This window comes from Teleopsis dalmanni, chromosome X (assembly GCF_002237135.1).
Source record: "Teleopsis dalmanni isolate 2A chromosome X, ASM223713v2, whole genome shotgun sequence".
NCBI classification, from domain to species: domain Eukaryota; kingdom Metazoa; phylum Arthropoda; class Insecta; order Diptera; family Diopsidae; genus Teleopsis; species Teleopsis dalmanni.
This window is the reverse complement of record NC_051848.1, coordinates 32,686,259-32,710,332: the sequence shown is the minus strand read 5'-3', so window position 1 is coordinate 32,710,332 and position 24,074 is coordinate 32,686,259. Positions and strand designations below refer to the sequence as shown.

General features: G+C 27.4%; 1 protein-coding gene across 1 annotated transcript in view; it reads right to left on the bottom strand.

Annotated features, from left to right (window-relative positions):
* Window positions 1-2,815: 2,815 nt before the first annotated feature.
* LOC119688013 overlaps window positions 2,816-24,074 on the bottom strand; it is a 130,944-nt gene continuing 109,685 nt past the window's right edge. The window contains exon 5 of the mRNA XM_038102618.1: window positions 2,816-3,896. Within this exon, the coding sequence (XP_037958546.1) occupies window positions 3,087-3,896 (810 nt within the window). The 3' untranslated portion in view covers window positions 2,816-3,086. The remainder of the gene's footprint in view (window positions 3,897-24,074) is intronic.

Here is a 24,074-nt window from a genome sequence, read left to right as displayed (position 1 = left end):
CCTCCCTAATAGTGAAAAAGTATGGAATGTATTTGTGTGCATTTGGTTATGGTAGGCGAATATGTCCTATATTTAGATCCGGTCGTTTCTTGAACCTGTTTTGTATATTTTAATATTACCGAATTCCCTATATTTGGTGCTGTGCAATATTGCAATGAAATGTAACTAAAAAACTCCTTTAGATGAATTTCTATTTATTAAATTATTTCCGTTCTAATATCTTTAGGAATATTAATTTTTAATTAAGCCTTAATTATTATTATTATAATAATTAATTTTTATTATAATATTAATTTTTATTTAAAGGCTTTTATACGACTTTTAAGTCTGGCACTTGCAGTTCAAACAAATTATATTCGGACTATAAACTAATTAAAAATTCGATTACTTCCTAAGACCACTGATGATGAGTACTTGGCAATTCTCGAAACAGCGTTATATGGTCAGCCAAATTTTAATAAAATTAAATAAATTTTTGTGTTTGTCCTTTCTTTCTTTCTTTGCTATTCGAAAATCCTCTAAATTTGAATATAGCTTCAATATAACTCTGTAACCATATAAAGAAAGCGTAGCTTTTTCAGCAACACTAATACTTACTTCCTTAATTTTTATTATAATATTAATTATTATTATAATATTTAATTATTATTATAATTATTATATAATTAATATTGTTATAATATTAATTATAATTACAATATTAATTATTATTATAATAATTAATTTTTATTATAGGATTAATCATTATTATAACATTAATTATTATTAATATTATATTAATTATTTAATTATTAATATTAATTAGTAGTAATTGCTGCTTTTAATGTGACATACCCAATGCAGATTATTATTTTGAGGATACCTCGAAGTAATAGAGAGTAAAAGTGCTCTAGTGCACTGGCTCAAATAGCTTCAACATAACATAATAATTATTATTATAATATTAATTATTTAATTGATTATATTAATTATTATTACAATATTAATTATTAATATTAATTGAGAGTAATTGTTGCTTTTGATGTGACATACCCAATGCGGATTATTATAATTATATTAATTATTATTATAATAATAATTATTTAATTAATTATATTATATATTATTATAATATTAATTATTTAATTATTAATATTAATTAGAAGTAATTGTTGTTTTTGATATGACATACCCAATGCGGATTATTAAAATTATATTAATTATTATTAGAATATTAATTATTTAATTAATTATATTATATATTATTATACTATTAATTATTTTATTATTAATATTAATTAGAAGTAATTGTTGCTTTTGATATAACATACCCAATGCAGAAAAAAAAACCATTTTCATAAACAATTTGATTTTGCAATACACTTTATTTAAATTAATATATTCAATACTTTTTTAAACATTTATTTATAGTTTAAATATTACTTTTGATTATACATCAATATTTATCTTTATGTGGTTTTAAGTGGCTTATATCTAGAAACATTAATTTGACATAAATTTACTTGTTTTGTAGTTTAAACTGCAAATAGTTTTTGCATATATGTATATGAATTATTTTTATACATCAATATTTTTGTTTTGCATAATTACAAAAAAGACATCTACTTTTCTTTTGCATATTTATTATTTAATTTAATATTTATTATTTAATTTAATATTTATTATTTAATTTATTATATTCTTACGTACCTACTGATAATTTATAATTTTTTATATAATTAATATTTTTACTTCTTATGGCCGTAGGTTAAAATATTGGAAGAGCAAACCGTTTCGCTCTTAGAAAAATATTTGCAAAGGGTCTTTTAAAAACAGAATTAGATTTATTTAGTAATAATTTAATAATTGTATACTAATGTCAAAAATGTATAATTATTACTGTGAAACCCTTTTCTTAACAAGAAAATATGCTCTCCTACTCACTCTACTACGGCACTATCTGTGAAAACAGTTTTAAAGTGTACATATTTTTTTATATATATAAACACTATTTTTAATAGTATAATTAAACTTTGTTTATATATTTTTAAACAAATGAAAAATATATTATAAAATTAAGAATAATAGCTAAAGTACCAAATTACTATACATATATAAAGAACTTTAAAAAAAATTTTATTATGACAAAAACTGTTATTTATTTAATTTTTAAATGTTATTATAGGAATTATTTTATATGTATTTAAAATAATTTTAATTTAACAAAAATTTAACTTTCCAATATTTTATAGTTTATGTTTTTATTTATTTAAGTTTAAATTTAAACATTTTCAATATTAAATTTAATTTTATTGATTGAAATCTTAGCGTTAGCTTTTTTTAATTTTTTTTAATAATTAAATAAATTTATGTACATTTTTAAAAAATGAATTATTTTTCGTTAAGAAAAAAATTATTTCATATATGTGTAGACTTTTTTCAGTACAAAATGTTTATTTGCTCTATTTCAAAAATACAATATAACTTAAATTTGGTGTTCCTCTTCAAATATATATTTTTTAATGAATTGTCATTTTTGCAAATATTTTTCACTAATATAAATAATTTTCTTTAAATATTTCATTTATAAAATAAATGTTATTATATCACAGATAAATATGTGTTTGTATGCTTAAATGTATATAAAATTCCAAACAAAAATTATTATAATTTTGAATATTTTAAAAATCCACTCGGAAAATTTTTTTTAATTTAAAAATTTTATTTTTGTATGATTATTTTCAAGTAAATTTTTTTTCATGTTTGACTTAAAACTATAAAAACGCACTATTAATTGAAATTAATATAAGCACGAGAAATAAAATAAATTTTATATATATAATTTGAATAAAATATTAATAATATAGGCCACAACATACAATGCGTATTTCATATAACGTACATATAGTAGTATATATAAAAAATATCCGATTAAACAGAATGTCACAATAATATAAAATATATATAAACCTTACGTGCTAAATGACGAAGTTTGGTAATTTGTTCATTAACAAGTTTTACTATAAAATTTTCTCTTAAATTTTCTCTTACATATTCTGGCTGAGAGAATGAAGCTAACAAAGGTGACTTCAAGTACAGCGTATGACCTAACGATGCTTCAGTGGTGCAAATGCTTGCATGCTGTAATACCGATCGGTGTCATCTTTTGTGACACTGGTCACATGATGAAACTGACATGGATGGGAGATTTGTGACTTTGGTGGTAATGGTGCCGGCTTGACACGTTTTTGTTTCTGTTTCTTGCGTCCAGGAACGGAGAGTGCTATATTCTCCGGATCGCTGACCAACTTTTCAATATGTGCCCATAATTCGCGTGCTGATTCAGTCGAATCAAAACTGAAACCGATCAATTGTTGATGATTTGTGGACAAACACATTGTGTGGAATGATGGTCCGGCAACACGATAATTGGATAGATTATCAATGCGATCAGACCATAGAGCAAATGATGAACCACGTTCAGCTAGCACAAGTGTAACACGTGGTAGGGCCCGAGCACGTGCACTACCCTTATCATGTAACACCACCGGTATGCCTGTGAAAACAAGACGCCAATCACCATCTTTGCCAGTACCTTCATAGAGATTAGCCAATGAAGAGCTAACAAAGATTTCTGTACCAAGTCCACCAAAGAAACTTTCAACCTGACCGCGTTCGTAGTCGGAGAGATTTGTGTTGCTGCTGGTATCAATGCTTAATGTATCAGCATCAACATCGGAATTTATATACAACGAATTGACGTTGTTGGTGCGTGATTGTGTTGTCGATGTATGGTTTGACCAATCAGGATTCAAGACTAATTCATTATGCTCTGATGAGGTGCCTTCTGATGATTCCGATGGTGGTGCGGAATCACCAACAGAGCCTAAACGGCGACGTGGTGGCATGTGAGACATCTGTAAGTAAGAAGAAGAAAGAAAATATTTAACAAATATATATATATTTTATGTTTTTTAAATTACTGTATAACAGAAAACTAATTTATTTAAAGGAAACTAGCTTACTTTAACTATTAGTTAGTGAACAAATATAAAGCCAAACTTAGTTGGATCAATTTTTTATATAAAACCTATTAAAAATGTTCATAGGTCATATGACTTAAAATATTTTTTTCGCTATTTGAACAGTTTTTAAAACTTAACATACCCATCTTACAATTATAATACATATTTGACATATGTAGACAAATTCAGGGGTTTGATTTATGAATGTGCGTTTCTATATAAATGTAAACAATAAATGTTTTGTATGATATTTGTAATTCTATTCATATTAATTAAAGCACTTATGGTGTGATCCTCTCGCAAATTGATTTGATATGATGGACCCGAGCTTCATTATTCACCTCTGACATCGTGCCTTATTAAATGCCGGAGAGAAATTTACGAAAACTGTTAAACTGTTATTATTTATAGTAATAATTATTAATTATAATTATTAAAAAAAATAATTAATTATAATTATTATAACTGCTTTTATTTACAATAATTATTATTAATTATAATTATTAATGATAATTATTAGATATAATAAGTAATTATAATTATTAATTACAATTATTATTTAAAATTATTAATGATAATTATTAATTATAATTATTAACAATGATTAATAATTATGATTATTATTTATAATTATAATAATGAATGATACTTATTAACTATAGTAATTAATTATAATTATTATAATTACATTATTATTATTAATTTCATAATTTTATAATAATTTTATAATTATTACATATTAATTATAATTATCAATTATGATTATTGTAATTATTAGTCACGATTATTGTTTATAAGTATAATTGTTAATGATAATTATTAATTATTAATAGTAATTTTTAATTGTAATTATTAATTATTATTGGTAATTATAAATTACTATATAATTATTATTTATAGTTACAACTACAACTATATTTATAATTAGTTAAATTATAATTATTATAATTAATTAAAGTGTAGTTATTATAATTAATTAAATTATGATTATTATAATCAAATATAATTATAATAATTATAATTATAACTAATTATTATATAGTTATAACTATAATTATTATAAATAATTACAATTATAATTATTATATAATTATTAGTGATCATTTTAACTATGATTATAATAAATAATAATAATTATTATTAATTGTAATTATAAAATTGAATATAATTATTAATTATAACTGTTATTTTATAATTATTATTTATAATTATTATTTATGATTATTATATTTATAATTATTATAACTATTAATTGTAATTATTATTATTGTTTATAATCATTAATTAATTATAATTAATTAATTAATTATTAATTAATTATTATTAATTAATTATAATTATATAATTATCATTAATTATTATACTATTATAATTACTAATAATTATTATAATTATTAATTAAAGTTATTTTCACCAGTGACCTTCACAAGATTGGCACAGTCAGCAAATCCCTTGTTCCATAAACGGTAATAAAAGTCAATCAGTCACTAAAGAGGAAGGAGTATGAAGTTCGATTTTACGACGACTGATTTTTTTATTAAAAAAATGTATTTGTACTAATTTATATATATATATATATTTAAACTTCATACGTTACTAAATATCCTTGTACTTTCAATCAAATATGTTATTATTTTAATGTCTGCTATTAGTATAGGAGGAAAAAACTGAATGGTGGTTTTTAGTATTGTGTAAATATATTGCTTTGTTTTTTCCATTAAAGTTCACCTTGAACTTTGCAAATGTCTATAAATTTATATACACACATATATTGTGTAGATACAATTTCACTATCGAAATATACAAACCACTATACGGGTTTACTGATGCGAAAGATAATTTAGCTGACCTAAATATTCGTTTCTTACCATTAAATTGCACAGAACACTTCCTTTATCGTGAAGTCTATTTTCCTTCAATTTAATCAAATTGTATTGATTGCTGTAGTTTTTTTTCCTGTTAAATTTACTGCAGGAATTTTGCCAATATTTATATATAAAAATAAGTATGGTAGGTCTGTGTAATAGTTCTGATGTATATTTCAAATCGTAGTTGGTTGTAATCGATTTGCTGTTCATTGGCAATTAATTACAATTTGTGGCATTAACCGCAATAATCGTTCCCAAATCACTGCCATCAATAAGAATCAATTAAGTCGAAATGTGATTGAAACTAATTCGGATTATTCGGATGATTTCTTAAATTTCAATGAAAGCTTATGAGTTTTTTGTGATATTTCAACCAGAATTCATTAAGTGAGTAAAATAAAGTTTTGTTTTTTTTATGTTCTTTAGCAAAATTAAAATATGTTTAATTCAAAATTTAAATATTTATTATTAAATTGGACGAAATTACTTTCGACTACGAAGTCTGCTTTAATATTCCACGTGCGATACTAAAATGTAACTCATACGCAATGCATGACATTTACTTTCCATGTCGTTACAGGTTTTGCCGCGTTGGCATTGAACTTCAACGGACAAATAATTTTCCTATTCATGTCTAGTAAAAATGCCATTTGAATAAATAATTAGAAATTAATTGGAGATTTTAATGCGAATATTCGGTAAGACACACATGTTGAGTTTTTCGGTTTCAGGGACAAGTGCAAGGATAGTACTGTTCTGAGTTTTTAATGCACCTAAAATAAAATCAAAATTTAATATTCAAAAATATTAAATAATGTATGAAATTAGATTTTCAATGAACGATATGTGTGCTACTTAATCAGAACACGTATCTAGCGATTTTTAATAAAGTTAGTGCAAGAAATTCTTAAAATCGAACTCAGTTTAATGTGAATCTTACATTAGAATTTGATAGTCTTTACTTCAGGCAACTACACTTATTAAAATCTAAGCATCGTTCAGGAGATTGATTTTCTCATACTCAATAGAGATAATTACGCTCTACGATAAGTTTTATCGTATATCATAGTACGGTATACATCTTCACTGACGTCTCCAAAATAAACGGCTTCACAGAAGTACATCTACTATGACTATCGTATCATATCAGGTTGATTCAGACAAAAGCACTGGTAATTCACTATTCAACAAAATGAATCCTGGAAAATCCGATTTTCGATGTGAGCATTATAATTATCTCGCACAACTAAGCTGCAATCAAATCTGTAGTAAGAACAACAGCTATATTTTTTATAATCGTAGAATACCGTTTATCTGTCAAAGTCTTTACTCATTTGTGTAACTGGACGCAGAACCATCTCAGGCATTTGTGAGTGCATCTCAGGTTAACAGCGGCCAGATCATTTGAATAATGGGATACAATGACATTTTAGGCAATTATGAGTACACATCTGATTGTTGGTATTCAAATCATTTGAGTAACTGGACACAGTGATATTTCAGCCAATTGTGAGAGTATCTCAGGTTGTCAGCAGCCAACTCATTTTTACACTGAATATAGGAACATTTCGGATAACTACAAAGTAGGCAGGTATATCCAATCATACACATGCTACTACGAAATTTCTTGAAAGGGTTATGAACTATGTCACCATGTCATAGCATCCTTTGAGAATTATTGTGACAATAGATAGTTCTGTGTTAAAACTGTTTGAAACTCAAAATGTTTATTGAAAACATTTCCACTTACCGCTTTTTTAGTTTTTAATAGTATATATTGGATTGAATATATTTTGTACCCAATGATTAACACAAAAATATTAATTCAATAAAAAAGAAAATTTTATTATAATGCCTCTACAAACAGAATAGTATTCAAATATAACAATTAAAAACAAAATAAAAATATAATTAATTAATTCAATTATTCTACAGCTGGTTTATGATTTCATTCTAATATAAACACAGTAAGTGAATCCGTTAATAAAAACTTCACAGCAAAGTAACAAACTTCCGGAAAAATGTGCGAAGATAAAAGTCAAGTACAGCTTTGAATCAGTTGGTAAAGGAGAGCCGAATCTGAGCTTGAAATTTGGCAGGGCACGAGTTCGATTCCTGGTTCTTGCAATCTCAAAAAATTATTTACGAATAATAAAATACAAGAATTATTTCCAAAACCATTGATGATGGGTATTTGGCAATACTCGAAACAACTGTATGGTCAGCCAAAAATTCAATTAATTAAATAATATAAAAGAGTTTTTGTTGTTGTGTGTTAGTTCAGTACTGTTCGAAAAATTTCTTTATAAAAATATCAATAAATATATTATTACTTTAAATGAGTATTATTTCACTCCGGGGACAATTTAAATTGATAAGTTGCTGATAGGCTGTATGATAAATGCGTATAAGGAGGTATTGATAAGAAAATATATTTATGTTGTTATCATAGTTTCTTCTTAAATAACTTTTATTAGTTCCTTTATGTTTTTTATTAGTGCCTTTTTCTTTCTTTTTATGCAGTCGCTTTTTGTTTATTTACAAATCTTAGCTCTTTAAGGACTCTTCAAACTTCCTAATCGATGATATAATTTTTAATACAAAAAAAAGACCTTTTCATATAAGTTTTTGACTTAGATGCTAAGTGAAATTAATTTTTCTGTTGAAAGGTTAGTAAAAATTTTGTGAAAACATTGCATAAGCAAAAGTTGCAAATATACATTTAAGCAATCCTAGCAACACCCCAATAAATGGGGTGTCCACAAAGGAGAAAAGACATCAAAAACACATTAATAGCGAAAAGTATTTTGAAAGAAATTTTGTTTTTTAATACAATTTCTTATATGTTAGCATTTAATAGACAAAACCTAATCATATTGTAGTTGCCATTGCCTACAAACCTTAGAACAGCAAAAATAGGTCAAAAATTAGTTTCCCTAAAGTGAAAAAAAAATCTCAAAAATAAGGAATTACCTTGAATTGACAAATAAATAAAGTCAACAGGAAAACTTAACACAATACGGAAAAAGTTGAGAACCATTTCCATTTGCCTCAAGAAAATATACACAATGCTTACACAATGCCAAACAGTGAGGCAAACAGTAACAAACTCTAAACAGTAATGCCAACTTTGACAAAATCTAAGAAAAAAAAAACACAAACATCAATTGCAAAAACATTGTACCAAGAAATTTTAGGGATAAATCCTTAAAAATCATGTAAAATCACTTTGAAAATTGTTAAAAGAAAATTCATTGTGAAAATTTTTCATTTTCATGCTTCGTTCATTCCTCTGTGTATATCAGTATAGGCTGTCATGCAAAACAATATACTATATATTATCTTTCTTATTCGACATTGTAGTCTTATAAATTCTTCTTGATGCGATTTTGCTTCGATTCTTTAAAAGCCACATTTTCTCCATTTATGTATTTCGCTTATACTACTTTTAGGCGCATTCAATTCTCTTACACGCACATATATATACGTTTATATATACCATATGTATGTATGTTTATTTCTTCTACTCGCTGACATACAAGCAATATGAAAATTATTATTATTGTTATTATTATTATTACTTTTTTCTATATATTTTATCTAAATTCGTATTCCAAATGCGTTTCTTTCCACAAAGGATATGCCAAAATGCTTAAAGGCATTTTAGGCGCACAATTTATTTGCCAAATGACAATTTCTCTTATTTTACCCTTACCATCACTAATATGGGTAACATGCAGTCAAACGCCTCCTGAAGCCCGTTCTCCTATTCACAGCCGTGATTTTTATGTGTTGATTACATATAACGTTTTTGTTGTTGTTGTCGCTGCTGTTGCTACTGCTGTTGTTATTGTTGTTGCAGCTGATTTTATTGTTGGTATGCGTAACAATTTTATTACATAACTGACTTTATTGCTTAGGGACCCGCAATTTAGCCTGATTTTGCATTTCTGCTTTACATTAACAAAATAATTGTTTTTTATTGTGTGCGTTTTTGTTAAAAATTTGCATATATTTAGGCGCATGTAGGTCAATAACAAGTGAATATTTTTTTTTCAACTGTGGGTTTTGTTCGTTGACATTGCAAACATTGTTTGATAAATCAAAAGAGAAACACAATTTGAATTTAAAAGGCAACGTATTGAATCTTTATTCGCTATTCATATTTAGCCTGAGATGTAAATATAATCCCGCCATGAGAATTAATGTCCTTTAAATATTTAAAGTTCAAAAATTAAATAAAAAAATTTTATTAGAAAAAAGTTGTGTTGTATTACAATGCTTTGAATTCAGTATTCTTTCGTTCCCGTTCAATTAAAAAGAAATATATATATACATATCGGTTAAGTTCCAATTTAAGGCCCATGAATTATATTGGTTTTCGGTTCAGTTCAGAGTAAATATATTTTGTATTTTAAATTGCAAATAAGTTTCATTCATGATTGAAATATTTTTTTAAATATTTTAAATGGAGAGGTAACAGTACTGGCTGATGTCTCTCATTGTCCAAATTTATAGGTATATATTTGTAAGTAGTGTAAGTAGATAGAAACAATTTAAGAATAATAAACAAACTTTTCTAAATATTAATAGTAATATAGCTATAGTTTATAAATAATAAATGTTTTTGAATTGTAACTTTTGTTCATTAAAATTTTAATTACTGGAGAGAATTGCAATTAAACAAACAGATATTGGACTGTACGTAATAAAACTAAAACCAAACATGGGTTCAGCTTTTTACTCCTCTAGTAATAAGACCTTTTCTCGGCTTTCGGTTTACACTTCAGTCTTGATTAGAAACTTTAATGTCACTTCTCAAAGACCTTTCGAACTTGTTTGAAAGGCAAAAACATGTTTGTTATTATACCACATATCATATAAAAATAGGTAAGAACCAATAATGGTATTAAGTTTAAAAATTTATTTTTTATATATGAATAGCGAACACTATATAGAATTATATTAAAATTACTTACGATATAGGGTTACTTTCATTACGCGTTGATTTTTTAAAAAGTAGTAAATGCATTACTATTGAGTTCTAAATATTTTAAATACGTATAAAACCAGAACTGCATTTAAAAGATATGTGCTTTACGTGTAAATCTAACTTTAAAACACACTTAAGTGGTGTTCACACTACAAACATAAAGTTTCTTACGAAAGAAGTCGTCTCTGTATATTTTAACTAAAAATAAAATGAATATTTTACAATTGCAGTTCAAAACATTTAACTATTGATTTACCAAAAAAATATCTTATACAATTTAAATCTATAAATGTTCTTAATATATTTTTAATATGACCGTGATCCCCAAGTTATTTTTCTTTTGCTTAAATACACTCAACGCACAAATGTGTGAATATGTCTACTTCTGTGAATATCCACAACTAATAAAATATTTTTTAGTTAATAATAATTTTAGAAATAATTATTTATATAATAAAATTCTTAATTATTCTTAATTAACACTGCTCAAAAGGTATTGTAAAACTATGATGTATGAAGAACAACATAAACTATTAAACAACTCGTGGCTGAAATGCTTAGCACTGGATACGTTATTCTTAGTTGATGGCTAGCACTTCATACATCATCCACACGAAAATAATTCCAGAACGTTTTCATATCTATAAGGTACAAAGATTTTTATATAACATTACATTATTTAAAGTTTTTTTTTTTGAATTTTTCTTAGATACTTTTTGGGTAAAGCAAAATTAAAACAGAATAAGTAACTCACAATTTTTGGAGCGTAAATTTATTTCATAACATAAAAAAACAACAAGGCAGCTATTAGATAATAAATAAATGATTAAATAAAAGACTAAATAGTTTTTGTTTTATGTTTTTTAAATTTGTTATTAACTGACACCTTAATTTGAATCCATGCGATAATAAAAAAAAACGGAATTGATTGCCAGTCTAGAAATTGTTTAAAAGTTAACAAATTTATTTATATGTAAACAGAATTTGCAATTTGTTAAATAATATTATATATTAGATATCTTCAATCAATTATTAAGTATGTGCAAAGCTCTCAACGGAACATTAAGAATAATTACACCAAAAATCAAACAGTTTGAAAATCAGACTCTAAAACGTTCGCTTTTATATACTATAATAAATAAATAAAATAAAAACAATAAATACAAATAACAAATAATATTATAAAATAACAACATTTACATACTCTACAAAATTCTACATTTAGAATTACAATGCAATAGGTAAGAACATAGGTTCCATCGAACTTCAAAGCTGAGGCCTTAAAGCCTGTAAAATTGCCGTGACAATTCGTTATGAAGAACTTTAATGTACCTTAAAAGAAGCGAAATTTTTAAGAAAATATAGAGCAATTTAAACAAATTACAACAATTTTCAAGTTAAGTATTTCTTAGCTCAACTGCAGATAATAGAGAGTCATATCACAATTGTCAATTTCTTAACTTTAGTACTATTTTAGTAAATTTTTTTTGGATCCTAAATTTAAAAGGTCCTTTTTTTTGTGTGGATATGCTTTTATGTTCACAAAAAAGTATAAATCTTTAGTTCCAATTCTGATATTTTTAACTGAATAGCACTGTTTTGACCAACGTAATTGGTGAGTAATGTCACCAATTCAAAATTTCTCTCTTTCTTTTATGTTTCATTTGTTAATTTACTTGACCTTGACCCTCTGTATAACATAGACCTTAAAACAATAATTGTTTGTTCAACATTTTTCAAAGCAGATTAATAATTTAATAATTTGAAAAAAGTTAATATTATTTGTTTGTTAATTATTAATGAAGTTTGTGATTTTACAAACACTGTTTTATAAACATATCATCAGCATCATTTTCTGAGGTCATTTAAACAGATAATAAAAATTTTTTCCCTACTAACTAAATTTACCTCAATCCCTTTATACAAATGGTAATGATGTTAATAAATTTTATGTTTATAAATCACAATTTTTGGTATTTCATTTGTAAGGAACAGTTTGCTATCTCATGGTTGGTAGCTGTATTGAATCTGCAAAACCTCGTACTAGTAAGTAGTAGTGAGAACATCACCCTAAAACCAGCCAGAGGCATTTATCAAGGCAAGAATCTGGCCAATGCTAATGCTAGAGATATTAGCGAGTATGTTGAAGGAGGGGGCCCTCAGAAGCTTAAGCATAGTTCTGGCCAAACCTGGATATAGACACATCCGGTATTGTGGTGACACGCAATACAGAAGATATCACTTGGTAGGCTAAGTCTGACTCCATGCCGTCCTATGGTACAGTTCCCTGTATTAAGTCAGAGGTTATACATGGAATAGATGAGCCATGTAGCCCTCGACCTGGCTGTTGAGGCGATAAGGCTATTTCATACTGGTTATCTTGAAGTAAATATTAAATTTTATGTTAGACAAAACAACATTGTTATTGCTCCAATGTGTGAGTTTTTTGTGTACATAGTTTTTGCATTTGCATTTCATCCTTGCTCTCAATGAAATGAAGATGGCGCAAATGCAAAGGCATTTGGGAAGCATAGGGATTATTAGCAATAACAAAGCCTACAGTAATAAAGAAGAATTATGTCATTAATCTTAGATTAGATTTTAAAACGGGTTGGGAACTTGTCATAACGTCAGTGCATTCTTTGAGAATTATTGTGATATACCCACTTTAGTTCCATAGACGAGTAAGAAGCTCCATTAGTCTTAAAAACTTTTGTAGAAAATTTCTGTATGAATTTTTCTAATATTTAAATCTTTTTTTAAAGTCCTATTTGGAATTTAAGAAATTCTCTGATTTAAGTCTAACTTTTCACTTTTTTGTTTACTTTTTTAATTGCAAAAAAAATCTATAAAATTTATTTTAATAACCTGGCAGCTATAAATCAATCTCAGTTGCATAATCTTCATTAAGATGTTCAAAGTAGCTGAAAATAGTTTAGCTATAAAAATATATACATATATATTTATAATATGTTAAATCACATTATGTGTTTAAAAACGTTCGAGAAATATTGTTTAAAATTGGTTTTTAATTTCATTTTACTTTGGGCTTAACGACTTTAAAATCGTTTTTGGTTTTGTTCGCGTTTTAATAACCCAAAAAGTGCAGCGGCTAACATTGAACTTAAATGGGCGCTGATCAATCCAATAAGCAACTCGATCGTACACTAACTTTCTACACTACGCCAAAAATAAAAAAAAATAAAAAAATAAAAAAAAACAATAAAATATGAATTAATGTTAAAAACAAAATTTAAATATATTTACTATGATATACAAGAGGAGATAATTTTGTACCTCTGCTTATTCACATGCAAAATCATTAAATATTTCAAGCCACCGAAATCAATTCAGACAGCAATCATTATAAATCATGGAATGCTTGAGCTAGCAAGAGGGCGGTGGGAATAGAAATAACAGTGTCACGTCCTATTGTTGAGGGGAACACAGCATAACAACGAAAAAAAAAAAATTGCAAATTATTATTAAAAAAATAATATTGAATTTGAAATTTAAGTTTGTGTTTTTTCAAATTTTTCTCTCGGTTACTTTCGATTTCATGCAAAATTTACAAAATTTACAAAGACTTTGTTACATGCAACATTTGTGAGACCACGAAAATAATAGTTTAGAAACCGCAAATAAATAATTTCAAACTTTTTTTAAATTTTTTTAAATTATGTATATTTAACTGATTTTTCATAAATTTATTTTTCATTAAAAATAATTTTTAAAATTATTTGCTTCTTATGTTGTCTCATTTTCGTCATACTACACTTCAAAAAAAAATGCAAACAAAATTATTGCATGCGATTCGCATGTTTAATTTGCTGTCAGCTCAACATGCAACAATAAAACACACCAAACAGTCAAAGCACACCAACAGCGAGTACAAACCACCGTGCAGTAATCGTTAGCGGTCAGCTTCAATTCACCACTTATTCGTAGGTGATCATTAGGTATGATTATAGGTTTGTTGTTGTACACGTATTGCTCAGAGTACATAAATGAGCACCACAAAACCAAAACAAAAACAAAAAAAAAACTATGAAAACAATTTGTAACAAAAAAAAAAAAGATTGAAAAACAAAATTAAATAGAAACGGGAATTAAATGGTTGGCAAGGTCAGTGAAATGTGACCGACCAAATTGTTAAAGTTAATGTACTACTCACATTACAGTAATCCCCCCTATAACGCGGTACCCTTATAACGCGTTTTCATATTACGTGATTTCAATTCCCCGTATAACACGGGCATTCCCCCATATAACGCGGGGATTTATACAGTTCATAATTAGCTTCGCATACCTTTGCACGTATATATACGGGATATACGGGAATACCCCTATAACGCGTTTTCCTATAACGCTGAATCAATCTACCGCGTTATGGGGGGCATTACTGTATTTAACTTTTCGAAATTATAAGAATATGTATATGAAAGCTTGTATGCTAATATGAAGAACTGCGTTCACATAACATATAATCATTGGCGACATTACGATAATGGATCATAGATAATACATATGCATTCGTACATACAAATACAATGAGAGATAAATGCCTTACAAGCTTATTATGTTAGTCTCTATACGATAGATGATAGATAGAAAGATACTACAAACTAGTCTCACAGAAAATGACTCTTCTAGTCACTAAAATAGACTCTAGATAGAAAGATACTACAAACTAATCTCGCAAAAAAGTTGCACTTTTGATCACTGAAATAGATCTTAGGTTTACTGAGAGATTCAAGCTGTGACGCATGCTCTTAAAGTAGATATTAGATACCAAGAACTTATTGTCATACCACGCATTAAAAGTACCTTGTTTATTTTAAGAGAAATACGGCTAACTTAGGCCCAATCTTATACCACAGCTTTTGTTACATGCTTGTTGTTCTGAAAAAACTTAAGCTAGATGAAAAATTTCAGCAGTTACCTGTCTCAGAAGAGGTGCAGCTCATTAAGGAACTAAAAAGTGAGCCAATACTTATACTGCAATTATGGTTGTTAGCCAGTTATTCTAAGTGAGTGTTGTTCTTAACTGTGAACAGTTAAGAACATGGTTCATGGTCTATAGTTCATACCAACTCATCCTACTAGAAATACAACTCAATTAGGTACTTAACAGAAGTTTATTGCCATATACAGTTTTAGAATAATATATCCGAAAACCTATCTGACAAGAAATGCGACTCTCTTAAGCATTATAAAGTGGACCCATTTTGATATCGCAGTTTTGGTCACATGGAAATTATTTTAAAAAATTAATGGAAATGAATAACTCTAATAGTAGCACATTTTGCGTGAGACGTGTTCACTTAAGCATTATAAAGTGAGAACCATTGCGATATCACTATTCTGACACACGCTACAGAACATATTTTTAGAGAACTTTAAGTAGATGTAAGTTGCCAGTAACAGCATATCGGACAAAAGATACGTCTCACTTAGGAACTAAAATTTGTGGGCATTCTGATAACGCCGTTTAAGCTGTTTTTGGAAACTGAAGAAATATATAGTAGGTGTAAGCATGCCTGCCCACAAGCTAATGTTGACTAATGAGTTAATATATTCTGTTATCTTAGTTCGAAACCATGTCATTTGTCTAAATATTTTTCATTTTGTCTACAATGGTGTTTAAATGGATGAGGTTTGTGGCAGAAAGTGAAGCTTATGTCAATGGGATAATAAATTGATTTCAGTTAATACAAAAAATAGTGCTTGTCAATAGCATATGTTGAAATTTTATAATTAGGTTATTTGTATTTTTAAAAATATTTTTGAAATTTTTACATAATATATATCAAATAGCAATGCCTGCGACATACTTATTGATGCAATCCAGCTATGAACATACTACATCATCCTATTTTGTGATAGTTACTTATGTTAGTTAAGGTTTTAATAGAATTTCCAGTACTGTGCAGACTTGTTAAATTTTTTTTTAAATTTTTTTTAACAATTTTAGATCATTGTTTTTGTGGCTTCTGTGGACTTGTTTGGGTGGAATTTGTGCGTTCATGTGCAGCGAAATGAAAATTTTTTAAAAAAATTAAAGTTTCAACAACTTCGCACAATTTAAAAACAATATATAATGCAAATTTAGAATAGATATTAAATAACAAAAATTGAGAAAAGAAGAACAAGAAATAGAGTTAGCTTTGGCTTTGGCATAGCTTCAATACCCTTCACAAAAAACATATTGTCACTTGGGACTGCAAGTATCAAGCGTTGAACTTGTGCCCTGCCAAATTTAAAGGTTAGAGTTAGTGCTCATTAGGCAACTGATCCGTACTTGACTTGTATGTTCGTACATTTTTCTGGAGTTTTGTTAATTTGCTGTAAAAGTTCATTAACAATTCACTTGCTGTGGTATATTACGAAATTATAAATTATAAACAGCTGTAGAATAATTGAATTAATTAATTATATTTATATTTGATGATGATGAATATTTTGTTATATTATGGGTATGGGAATGATAAGAATTTGGTAATACTCGAAACAGCTATATATGTGGTCAGTCCAAAATTCAATAAATTTAAATAATATAAAATGAATTTTTGTAGTAGTGTACTACTGTTAGAAAAACCTTTTTATGAAATATATTTTTCTATTAAATATAATATTCTATTCTATTAAATATTAAATATTCTATTCTATTTCTATTAAAATATAATAGTCACTTCCGTCAGAAAAATAGGACGTTAAATCACAACATATATTTACAAAGTGTTGGTCTCGCCCTTGCGAATCGTGGATTAACATTAGCATGACTTTCTCAGTATTACGTTCCTAGATTAGGTTCTGTACATAAGAAAGAATATATAAATTATGCAACAAATAATGACTGTACAAATAATGACTGTAATGACTGTAATGACTGTACCAAATAGTATTGAAATTTAACTATTTAACAAATAATAATCTGTTTATGAAGGCATTATTTTTAGCATGATTTATAAATTCTTTCTTATGTATGTACCCTAATATTTTTTACGATAAGATATTCATAATTTTGTATTTCTATTAAGTAAAATAGTCACTACCGTCATATCCGATATTAAGATCAAATTTAATACATATTTTTTACGATATTGTATTCATAATCTTGTATTTCTATTAAGTAAAATAGTCACTACCGTCATATCCGATATTAAAATCAAATTTAATATACATATTTTACGATATTATATTTATAATTTTGTATTTCTAGAAAGTGCAATAGTCACTACCGTCATATCTGATATTGAAATCAAATTTAATATATATTTTTTATGATATTATATTCATAATTTTGTATTTCTTATAAGTAAAATAGTCACTACCACATTATCCGATATTAAAATCAAATTGAATATATATTTCTTACGATATTATATTTATAATACTTTTCTATAACTTTTCGAAACAAATTTGTTGAAACAAAAATTTAAAGAACCCTCTATGAACACTCCACTAATGCAAATAGCTAATATTATATTTAAAGAAGTTTAATAGTTTGAACAATTTTGATCGAATAATGAATAAGTCAAGTAAATGTGTCTTAAAAATATTCTTGAAAGTATCAGTGACACCACACCACTACTCCTGAATACATATTATTGTTATTGTAGATAATATTCTTATAAGTCAGCTTAACCACCCTGTAAGTGTTTGTAGATATATGCAAATATTCGCAAATAAATTTGTAAACAACAGCTTATGTAAATTTTTCAAATAACATTTTTTCACATACATTTCGGTGCCGCAATTCGGAGCTCGTAGCAAAATTAAAATATCTTAACTTCGTTCAACATCGACGAAAGAACGGAAACAAAAATCCAATAAATAAAAAAATGTTGATTAAACAAATTTACATTTTCATGTGAAAATCATGAAGCAAATTGAGCTGTTCGACATCTTTTCCAGATTCCTTCCACTCTTTCAGATTTTAACACAATCTTTCAACAGCCAACTACTGTGGTTGCAACTGCACTGCAACTGCACTGCAGCAGACGCAGCAACAATTCCTGCTGCTGATGTCATTTTTGCTCGTACGAATCATTTCACTTCCCAAACAACGAGTATTCATTCAATTATTCAGTCATTCAGAAATGCAAACTTATTCCAACTTACACAGCCATGCGAAAGAAGAAAAGTGGTAATCTAAATTGCAAAATGTGGCATCTCTCAGTCAGCTTAATGAAGCGAATTTATGCAATAATCAGAAAATCATACAAAGACGTCAACGAAAAAATTGACGGAAAAAAACAAACAAAAATATTTAATTTATTTTCTTCTGCTTTTATTTATCAAACTAATTTGCAAAATTAAGTTAGTTTTTTTCCGAGTTCACATTGGCCATTAAAAACATCTACGTTCAATGTCAAGAGGGGATTGATTTTGCACGACTAACACGACTACGACTAAGACGAGTACGTATGAGTAATTTTAAGAGTAAACAAAATAAATTAAATTAATTAAAACGTTTATTGGCTGACTGAGTTATGATTTGTTTATTAGTTCACTTCTCATGACTTTTATTGTTCTCTTAATAAATTGAATCAATCAGATCAGATATGTAATCAAAACATATATATATATATAACATAGTATGAGGAATATAGAACTGTGAAAAAGCGATACAGAATCGTAATTGAAATGGATTCATATGTTACGTTTTCAGTACACTAACAAAATGCTTTCATATTAACTCCTGATAAATGCTGTAGAAATAAAAATAGATTAATCCACTTGAGTTACACAGATATAAAAATATTTAAACCAGAAATAACCAGAATTGTATGATTAGAAAATTGAGTGACACAATACATATCAAATTAATTGATAGAATTTTATAGTAAAGTTATAGAAATATGTTGTAATATCTGTACAGTATAAATGGAAGACAATGAGATGTCAAAACGCAAGTTGACTCAACACTGATAACGTACTTATTTCCCATTCAAGTACTTGATTGCCACCCAGATACTTGGTTGCCACCCACGTACTTGTTACTCACCCAAGTACTTGGTTCTCACACAAGTGCTTGGTTCTCACATAAGTGCTTGGTTCTTACCCATGTACTTCGTTCCCATCCAAGTACTTGGTTACCACTCAGGTACTTGGCTTCCACTCAAATACTTGGTTCCTACTCAAGTACTTGGTTGCCATGTTCTATCAGATAAATAAGTAAAATGTTGTGATATAGGTTCAATACTACAATTCACAAACGAAATTAGATCAAGAAATCTACTTCATATCCATAAAGGGAACATAAAGATATAGAAGTCGTAGTGCAAAAATTCTAACATGATAATAATCTGTACAGTATAATTGAGATTAGTGGGAGAAGCACGTAATAGACACTTAACATACTCAATAAGAAGGTAGACATATGTAAGAACTACGAAATAATTACTTTTAATTATTATTACTAAGTCTGCACAATTTTAGTGGTTCGGATAAATCTCTTTTATTCTTGAACTTATTTTAAGAGTTTATTCAAGGCATCACTCATTACTTAATTTGCGAATAAATGCTCCATTGGCTTATAGACCAAGGTTTGTCTTAGACAAACCTAAGCAAAGGGTTTGTGCATGTTTAATATAAGACTACTAATATAATATTAAACTATATGACAATACTTTATTGTTAAAATTGGATCTTATAAATACAGTTTTGTGATTGAACTAAACAAATAAATTAAGCCATAAAATTTTTTTGAATTTATTTATCGACCTGTATTTTTATAATAGTTTTTATATATTTTTTAATCCGGATTATGTTGAGCCTTTTCCGAGTTAGTGCATCTGGGCACTTTTACTCTATGATGGCTGGGGAGTTTCAGCAGAGTCCCACCCATCTAACTGACTAATTTGAGTATTCCTCATAATCGTCATTATTCAATGATTGAACTAAGATCTGCGTACTGCCCCGTGCGGTTAGTGATTACTCTGAGATTAGATAGTCCTAAGTAGAGCAGCCTGTCGGTTTTCGCATATAGCTTCAGAGCTCTGTCCTTTATGTATTTTTTGACCGGATCTATTCTAAGGTCTCTTAGCATGTCATTCGTGCGGATATACCATGGCACTCTGAAGTGCCTTCAGAGAGTCTGATTTTGAGCAACTTATAGCTTTTGGATAGTAGAGTCGACAGCTTTGCTATATGCGACACACCCATAAAGTAGTGCTGGTCTAATTATCTGGCTATCTGTTCTGTTCTTTGCGCTAAGGTTGTTGTGTTTGAAAAGTGGTTGTAAGCACCGCTTACCGCTTATCAAACGTGATTCCTAAGTATTTAATGGTGTTCTTTCAATTAATCCGGAGAGTCGAAATATAGAATATAATAAAAAATATTAAAGATTGAATTATTTAACAAAAAAGGGACCCACAGCCGGATTAAAAAATATATAAAAACCATTACAAGTAAATTAAGTTTCCCTTACAATCACTTTCAGATCATATCCTAAGCAAATCTTTTATATTTGCATTTTCCTAACTTTTACATTTATATAACAATTTCCGTGTTCTTTATTTAATTGCATTAAATTTATATTTCGTAATTAAAATGATGTTAATTTGAATTTAATTAAAATTGCTAAATGTGGTGAATAAAATTCCACAATTAATTAAAGAGAAAAACCATGGGAAAAGGCTGTGGTTCCCAGCGGCTGAGAGGTAAAGATATATTTCATACGATTTGAGACTAAAAAACATTCCCATTTAAAAACATAAAACAAAAAAAAAAAAGAAAAACAATAAAACAATAAAAACTTTAAAAGAATGTAAAGGCAAAAATGGTACAACAAGAATGGAAAAAAAAGAATGAAAAAAAAATAAGCAGAAAAGGTTGCAATATGTTGCAGACAACAGCCGATTGAATTGATACCGAAGCACAATCATCAGCAACTGTAGGTGGCTGTTGCACTTGCCATGGTTTGCCTATGCAAATCGCTACTGCAATGGAAAATTGCCTCCGGTTTTGTTGACTTTAAAATGAAAACAAATTAAAAAAGCTTGAAAAAAGTCAACAACATTTTTTGCAGTTGTAGTTTTTTTTATTTTTATTATTTTTTCTTTCTGCAAATTTTTTTTTTCTTTCTGCAAACTTTTTTTCCTTTCTTCTTTTTTTCAAAGTTTATAATGTGAGGTTAGGTGCGGTGTAGTAAACGGTGCGCATTTAAGTGATTAACAACTTCCATTGTTGACCTGTTGGACTTTTTTAATTTGGGTTTAAAAGTGTAATTGATACTTGTTGTATTTTTTTTAGTTTTTTTTTTTCAGTGTAGAATACTGCGAATAGTTCAGTAGAGTTGAGTTGAGTTAGGTTGAGGCACTTGTAAGATTTATATGTCACAAGGGTCAAGCAAATGCAAGCAGAACAACAACAATAATTACTTGTAAATGTTTTTTTTTTAGTTTAATTTAATTAACACCTTCACAGCGTTCTGCATAGTTTACCAACTAATGTTGCAATTCATTTGTAAATTAGTTATTAAATAACTTAATCCATAGGTAATATTAGATTATGTTTTAGAATGATCCCAAAAATAGCATTCAGTGATTAAAATGATTTGTAAATACGCTAATTTAGCCAAATACATCTTGACTTTAAAGCCGCATTATTTCTTAGCTTTTATTCTTACTTCCAGGTATATATTTTACAATTATCAAGACAATGAAATCAGAGAGAGAGAGAGGGAGAGAGCTGAAAGTCTTATCTCTAAATTAAGCCGAGAAAATACCTTTAGTAAGAATAGTGATAGGCGTATAGGTATCGCTATTTTATAAACTTTTTACTCAATAATTACATAAAGAAATAGTGCTGAATGATTGAGTTAAGGTTGTTGTATTAAAAATTTCTGGTAATACTTCAACCATAACTACTGAAAAGCTTATTATATGGATATAGAGTATTCTAAAAATTTTTTTTATTATATATTTGCTACGTTATTTTTGGCTTGTTATTTTTCAATACTTGATAAATTTATCAAGTTCACAGAACAGTGGGAATTATATGTATACCTTCTGCTCAAAAAGTACTCGGATTTTGTAAATAAAACACACAAATTTAAATTTTATTCCAAATTTATTTTATCTTCTTCAAAATATGCTCCTTCTGAAGCGATACACATATGCCAACGCTTAACCCAATCTTCCATACACTTTTCGTGGGCCCGTAAAGGTATGGCTTTTAATTGCTTCAGCGAATTCTCTTTTACCGATTCAATCGACTCAAAACGCTTACCTCGGAGGGGCAATTTGAGTTTCTGAAACAGGAAAAAGTCGCACGGATCCAGATCTGGCGAATATGGTGCCTGAGCGATGACAGTGGTGTTGTGTTTGGTCAAAAAATCGTGTACAACAAGAATTTTCCGTAGTAAAAATCGCTAAATGCACTTGAGGATGTCTCTCATTAACAGCTGCTGTAAGCTGCTGTAAATTGACATACGGCGCTCATATTTGTACCATATGTCGAGAAAGGGTGTACCAATATAACAAAAAAAAATTTTTTTAAAAGGTCTATTATTTAAGGAGTAGTTACAAACAACAAAATCCGGATACTTTTTGAGCAGAAAGTATATATTAGAAACATGATAACTACTTGAAAATTAAATTCAAAAATTTTATTAGCATATTTAATTTTTGTGGTCTTTAATGTAAAATTTAAAAACAGATGTATTTAATATTAAACTAAGCCCATTAAAATATCTTATAAATATACTCACATTCAATATTACTTATTAATGATTAAAGATTTAGATCTTATTACAATATTTGATTTATCTAGTACTTGTTTATGAATTACAAGAAAAGCTATATGTAAGATAATGCTAGATCCATTACAGTTTATTATCACATTCATCACTAACTATCATGTGTTAAGATTTTATTACAACATTCGGTTATTTTAGTACTTGTTTGTGATATATAGGAACAGATATATTTGGTATTAAGCTGGATATATTTTATCACTATAGTAATATTCATTATTAACTATTTAATAATTATGTGTTAAGCTTTTATTAGAGTATTTGAATATTGTAATAGTTCTTTGTGAAATATAAGAACAGACATATGTGACTTTATTCTAGTTTCATTGTAGTTTTTTATTAATATAATCACATTCATCATCAATTACTTGAAGATAATGTGTAAAAAATTTTTACTAACTACTGATTATTATACTTGATTTGGAATTCATCTAAAACTTTAAACT